Genomic DNA, 7,084 nt, shown 5'->3' with positions numbered 1-7,084 from the left:
GGACTTTTTTTATAAATATAATAAAATTAATATGCAAACTTATTATTCGTATACATGCTGATTTTGTGTAAAAATCATGAATCACAAGTTAAATTGATAGCATTAAAAACGCCAGATAGACAATGATAACATTGACTTCATTGTGACATATTAATTGTAGATAATATGATTTCATTACGTATTATTGTGAAACACAAATTTAGTTATTCATCTGGCAATTATTTCCATAGTGAAAATCATAATTAAATGAATTACATCACTGAATTACTGGGTACCTTGTTTGAAACATATTTCATCCTTTAATCAAAGAATGGAGCTGATTTGAAAAAGAAAGCAGTCGCCGCGAAACAGTTACGGGCGTCAAATAAAAATTCAGATTCCATTATTTTTGTCATAATAAATATTACGGAGTATAAGTATAATTATATAATAATATTATAATAAAATAACAAAATACATGTCGTACAATTATAAATAACAATAAACAGATAAAAAGCTGAGGAAAGTATTACGGAATCATAACTCTACTGTGTCTAGGGTAAGAAGCACTATTTCTCTGCATACACCTGAAATATAAACAAACACATATATTGTATTATAAAAAAAAAACCACTAAATTGCAATAATAGTCGAAAACAGTTACATAAAAAAAATATTTAGGGAGTAAGTAATTTTTTTATGTTTGAAAATCCCAGTACACGTTAAATGTTTTCCCTGACTTGAAAGAAAATAAGTGCAAGTACGTCATAACTAAAGTTAGGAGTTACACATGTAAGAAGCTCTTTACAACCGACCGCTAAACATATGTACATATCCTATCAATGTGAGTAGCATGAATGCAAGCAAATCGCATGACGTTTGATTAACCGCATGAATTTGAACACACTACACTCTACGGTTGGATTTTATTGCTTAGGGTCAAAAATTTTTTTAAGCGATCGACACATTAACAGTTTTAAGAAAATTTTTGACGATATTTTAGCTCAGTATACCCGATAAATAGCTCGTTATAAAAGTGATTAAATGTATGGAGAAAATCATAAACTAAAATGTCAACAAATGTTTTCTCATTACATGCGAGATCTCGCTATATCTGTGATTGTAATAACCGAGTTCGACTGTATCATGTAAATTTAATATAACAGTGCAAATTGAATATTTTTTAGTCTGTATTTAAATTAGAGTACAAACAGACTAGCCATATCTTTATTATTACAATAGTAATAAGTCATTTTCACCACTGCAATAAGGTTGACAAAGGATTCTATAGGAAATATAATAATTGAACTCACTCTTTTCTGTCAAATTTTCCGTAACAATGGCAGAAGCACCAAGTCCATCCGCAACACTAATCATGTCCTCTCTCATATACTCCCCGTCTTCCACTCTTCTGTCTCCCTCTTCTATCATGCCGCCGTCTCCTTCGCCCCAGCGTTGCAGAGCGCCCGCCTCCGCTTGACCCATCACCTTCTCCGACCCCACCTTCTCCACGAAGCACTTAAAACTATTGTCGGTATGCGATAACAAGTCTAAGCTGCAGTCCAAAACTACGCAAGTGCTGAAATATTCCTTAGAAACATCTACAATCAACGTGGCCATTTTGGAAGTGTCCTGTTCGGAGTCCGACGGAGAAACATCGGTGCTATTCTTGGATTGAACGGCGTGTCCTTGGGATAGGATGTCAGCAGGGTCAATGAATGTGGCAGCGATGTGGTCAAAAGGATGGTGAACCAGGTAAGACCGGACCCGCTGAGAATCCGTCACCACGAATGTGTCTGATTGTTCTTCTAGCGAGGAATTGTTGTCTGCACACGATAGATCGTCCAAGTCCAATTTAAGAGGTGATTTGCCTGCTGAAAAATATAAATTCAATTACTGTTAATTGAAAATCACCGGGCAAAAAAAAAAAATAAGTCGTTGTATAGTGCCATAATTTTATTATTATTAATGGTGTCGGCTGTGTGGACCCCGGCCGCCCACAACATTGCTCTCCACCGCCTCCTCTCCTTCGCCCCGGAACGCCAGTTGGACACACTGAGAGTCTGGAGTCACACAACTTTAGTGTCAATATTATAATTGTTGTGAGATCTTCATAATACTGTTTTAAATAACATTTAGAAGTTATAAAATGATATTTGCAGCTTTCACCATCAATGGTGATTCCATATTATTCTCCCGTAAGAATACAGTTCTCCATAGGATGTCACAACCCCAAAAATAACCAACAGATATGATAATACATTAAGTAATTTGTAAACTAACCTTGGAAAGCAAGCGAGTCCACATTACACAAGTCGTGTTCCGGGACTCGTGCCACCGGTAACAGATTCAATCTGCCGTACACCCATGGAGTCCCGCCAGCTGTAATATAATTCAAGATAACATTGAATTGCTTGCACTGGTTTAACATTGCATCAATAATCGATTATGTTGGCCGTTCATGTTATTTTATTACACATGGAATGATGTGTGGATGAATATTTATGTGTACATTTGTGTTCAAAGTTTTTTAAATTGTTCTTTATACATTTGTGGGATGGTAGCAATTTTTAAAAAAATATTATGTTCTCTACTAACCTACTGCATGTCTCATTGTACCAACACTGTTGTCAAGCATGATCTCTTCCTGAAAATAAAAAAACAGCATAAAAAAAATTACAATCAAAAAGAACTGTCGAATTTATTAAAGATTCAGTTCCAGTTTCGGTTCCAATGAAAAAAAGTCGTACAGTTCTGTTCCATAAAAATAAAATTCTGAAATCTCAGTTCCGGTTCTTCAAAAAAAAATCTAATCCTATCCTAGAATTGTTGAATATTAAACTGATTTTAAGTCCGTAGTTCTATTAAATTGTTATAAGTGGATCTGGGTTGCTTCACGAAGGTTTCTTAACAGATTTTTGTTTTACAAGAATTGAATGTTAGTCACTTGGTCAACTTATTAGCTCCATACTCTTAAGTCCAGACACACATTAAAAAACAACATGTCAAGTTTTACCAGACCTGGGATTCTAACCGACAACATTATAAACCTGACATGTTAGCTGCTCGACCTCCGTGAGCGTCATCCGAATGTTAGTGGAAACACCATAATACATAAAAATGGCTGAATTTACAAGCGGTACATATAACTATTGCTTATTAATTGTTTAGCAAGATAATTTGAAAAAATGTGCAAAATAATAAATTACGAAAGTTACCCGATGATCGGCAGGAAGAGTCGGCGGGGTGAAGAGTTCTTCTTCTGCAACACCAGAATGCACTCCAACGCCCACCACCTAAATCGTAATCGCACTAAATTAATTATTATACGGTGTACCTGCATATATACAGTCAGTACAGGCAATTATGCACTGCACTGTCTATCTATTGCCTTTATGGGAAAATAAAGCACAAATATATACATACAAATGATTGAAACAATTAAGTATGATGTAAAATGCCTTAATTCTTTCTTATAGGTTTGAAAAAACTATTCTCAAATGTTATTATTTATTAGTACTTACATCATATACATACAATATTTTAGAATACCTATATACAGTCGAACTTGGTTATTACGAGGAAGATGGGAGCTACTGAATTTGCTTGTTATATTGTTATATAACATTTTTCACGCCACGTTCTATTTAAGCATAGAACATAAAATATCTGAAAACCATCGTAAAAATCCCCGAAACAAGCATGACATTCATAAACTACAAAAGAAGTTGTTTATTGTAAAGTGCTGAGCTGCTGGAGCTGGTAGGTACCTACTGACTTCACAAAACTTGGATTTTTTAGATGCAATTTCAACCATATGCGTGGTTACTTTTTCAATGTAGTACGCGAAAACACCAATTAGGTACTGAGACACTTAACTAGTGTCATAAACGTACTCCGATCCCGGCGGCATCGGTCTAGTTAACTGCCCGGTCGGATTTTATTGCTATGGAACGAAAATGTTGTTTTTAAACGATCGTCACAATAACAGTTTTGCTAGGTATACCCGAGAAATAGCTCGTTATAAAAGTGAATAAAAGTATGGAGAACATCATAAACTAAAAAGTCAACGAATGTTTCCTCATTACATCCGAGATGGCGCTATTTCAGTGATCGTAATAACCAAGTTCGACTATAATGTCATCATCAGCCGGGGTCAATCCACTGCTGGATGAAGGCCTCCCCAAGCTTTCTCCAACTCTCTCGGTCCTGTGTCGTTCGCTGCTACATATTTCCGCCGAACTTTACCAGTTCGTCAATCCAGCGGCTTTTAGGGCGACCCTGTGGCCGTTTCGTGCCCCTTGGGTACCACTGGATGACGGCATTTCTCCAGCGGCCGTCCTTTCGGCGAGCAATGTGCCCCGCCCATCTCCATTTCAGCTGTTTGGCAACGTCTATTACATCGCGTACTCTTGTCTGTTTCCTAACCCATTCGTTTCTCTTACGGTCCTTTCGCGTGATGCCCAACATACACCTCTCCGTGCCTCGCTGTGCGACTCTTAGCCTTTGGACATCTCTCGTGTTGAGGGTCCACGTCTCGCAGCCATACGTGAGCACGGGTAGCACACATTGGTTGAACACCCTACGCTTAAGACATAATGGTAGGTCACTCTTGAAGATACTATTCAGACGTCCGAAAGCACTCCATCCCAGCTTTGTTCTTCGAGCAATTTCATCGTGCATGCTTCCGTCTATGGACACCTGCTGTCCGAGATAGACGTAGCTGCTGACTTGCTCGAGTTGGGTGCCAGAAATACAGATAATCGCAGGGTCCGAAAAACAGTTCCTCATCACTTTTGTTTTTGAGACATTTATCTTTAGACCGACCGTTTGACTGACATCCGCGAGTTCTTGCATTCTACCTTGGAGGTCTTTTGGGTCTTGTGAGAGTATAATGTAAAATGCCTTAATTCTTTCTTATAGGTCTGAAAAAACTATTCTCAAATGTTATTTTTTATTATTACCTACATAAATACAATATTTTAGAATACATACTTTGTTTCGAAGATATACATAGGTATAAGAAAGAAATTATACATTTTTGTTGACTTATCAAGATTTCACAAAGATGGACATTACCGTTTTTGTTTTCAGAAACTTCGAATGGATAAGTAAAATCACACTATTACTTTTTCTAAATTATTGTTTTACATTTTGACAAATAATCGAAATTAGGATAATCAGAACTCGACTGTACCTACTAATTTTTAAATATGGTTGCCTGCCATGTATTTAAAACCTGTGCACGCCAATGGTCACATCACAATTTGACAGTATTATGCAACATAGAACCAATCCACAAAAATCTACTTCTGAGAAAAATGCCTTTAAGTTTTATGTGTTGGTAAAGTTGGTGGCCGCGCGGTTGAAGCGTTGAACTATCACGCCGTGGGTCCCAGGTTCGAATCCTGGGTCTGGCAAGTACACATATTGTTTTTCAATTTGTGTGTGAGTCAGGGTATGGACCTAATAGGTTGAGCAAGTGGCTGACATCCATTTCTCATGTAAAAAACAAAATCTGTCAATACAAACCTCTACTCTGTAGAGGCCCATATGATCCTATTAGGATCGGACAAGGTCGAAAAAAAAAAAAAAGTTGGTATAAGTATTCACGAACAAATATTTTGAGAGTTCAAAAATATTTAAAGTAATTATTTATTTATATTGAGTATGTACTTAAGTTTTGCTTTATCTGAGGAATTTAATGCATTTTTTAACAAAAAATGGTGATTGGTTCTTTGTTGCAAAATTGAAACAGTACATAGATGAATGTTGGTTGGTTCTTATATCAACAGATGGCAGTAACGTTCACTTATATGCGTGGTATTTTTTTCCTAACAAAGGACCACATTAAGTACAGCAATAACTCATATTTTAACATGTTGAGGGTTGGTTCCCTGTTGCATAATACCAATCAATTGCCCAGATTAACTACAGTAATATAATAGTAGGTAGTGTAAAGTGACTAGACTAGACAGAGACTAGTAGATGGAAAATTGTTAATGACCTTGTCGAGGCCCAGGCCAGGCTTGTGGTGGTGTGAGCGGTAGTTGAGGTTGATCTTGGAGAGCTCGTGCTCCAGATCGGCCAGGTGCGCCACCGTCCGCCGTGACTTCTGCTGCTGCTGTTGCAGGTGGTGGTGGTGGGGGTGATGCAGGCCTGCCTCTCCATCGTGCATCTTAGCCAAAACACACACCATTACTTTGCATTCAACCAATAGACGAAATATATTACAGACAGAAATCCTCTACTGAATTTAGCAATAAATCGATTATCACGGAACAAATTTCGCACTTTTCATAATTACATGGTTACATATGTCCAGTTATCACATACTTTATCCACTGGCTGTGATCCGGCAATTCGAACAGAAGTGGGTGACAGCAGTGGACTGCATGACACCTCCGACGGAGACTGCGGAGACAGAGGACCCTGACAAAATAACATCAACATTATAGCTAGACAGAAAAAAATCAGTAACATCCCAATGTTGTAATCAGAGAATACTTACAGATATCGACGCTAATTTTGCTTGAAGCGCCAACATGTAATTGTCATAGTTTTGTGCCTTCTGCGGTAACCTTTGCAGATGATCAGGATCTGAGAAAATATATTAAAATAATATGAAAAAATATATAAATATAGCAAAAAAGAGCTGCTAATTATGTTGTCTATGGTTGAAATATATTTTGTATTGCAAAGTAGGGAAGTGAGATGATTTTCAAGCAACGGGAGCTGACACGAGGAAGAAGAAGACAATGTACATACCTACTAAATTTGGCTGATATTGTGGAAGTATTTCCTGCGATGCTGAATAACCTGAAGCACCGCCTGCCAAATCATACAGATCTGTAAATGTTTAAAAATAAACAAATTTATCAAACTCATGGTCATGACGCGTTAGCAAAACACGTTTCCCTAAAGGGTAGAGTGTACTGTGAACCTATGTGTAAAGTAAAATTATGTGAAATACTTAACATAAAAATGCCAACTCACTTGCAGGTCTGAACAATCCTTGGTGAGAGTTTCTCAAATATACTCCTTGAAGGCGTTGTTGATTCGCTGCTTGTTGACTGAAATAAAATGCATTCAATTTATGACACAT

General features: G+C 37.1%; 1 protein-coding gene across 3 annotated transcripts in view; it reads right to left on the bottom strand.

Annotated features, from left to right (window-relative positions):
* Positions 1–374: 374 nt before the first annotated feature.
* Wnk (Wnk kinase) overlaps positions 375–7,084 on the bottom strand; it is a 30,583-nt gene continuing 23,873 nt past the window's right edge. For all 3 annotated transcript variants that reach the window (XM_085954123.1, XM_085954124.1, XM_085954125.1), the window contains 10 exons: positions 6,976–7,052; positions 6,748–6,828; positions 6,491–6,579; positions 6,316–6,411; positions 5,987–6,157; positions 3,198–3,275; positions 2,578–2,626; positions 2,263–2,361; positions 1,293–1,853; positions 375–566 (listed from right to left, as the gene is read on the bottom strand). In XM_085954123.1, the coding sequence (XP_085810249.1) occupies positions 517–566; positions 1,293–1,853; positions 2,263–2,361; positions 2,578–2,626; positions 3,198–3,275; positions 5,987–6,157; positions 6,316–6,411; positions 6,491–6,579; positions 6,748–6,828; positions 6,976–7,052 (1,351 nt within the window). In that variant the 3' untranslated portion in view covers positions 375–516. The remainder of the gene's footprint in view (positions 567–1,292; positions 1,854–2,262; positions 2,362–2,577; positions 2,627–3,197; positions 3,276–5,986; positions 6,158–6,315; positions 6,412–6,490; positions 6,580–6,747; positions 6,829–6,975; positions 7,053–7,084) is intronic.

This window comes from Rhyacophila brunnea, unplaced genomic scaffold, assembly GCF_057557595.1.
Source record: "Rhyacophila brunnea isolate RB1 unplaced genomic scaffold, BYU_Rbru_1.0 scaffold_4, whole genome shotgun sequence".
Lineage (NCBI taxonomy): Eukaryota > Metazoa > Arthropoda > Insecta > Trichoptera > Rhyacophilidae > Rhyacophila > Rhyacophila brunnea.
This window is presented reverse-complemented; position numbering and strand designations above follow the sequence as displayed.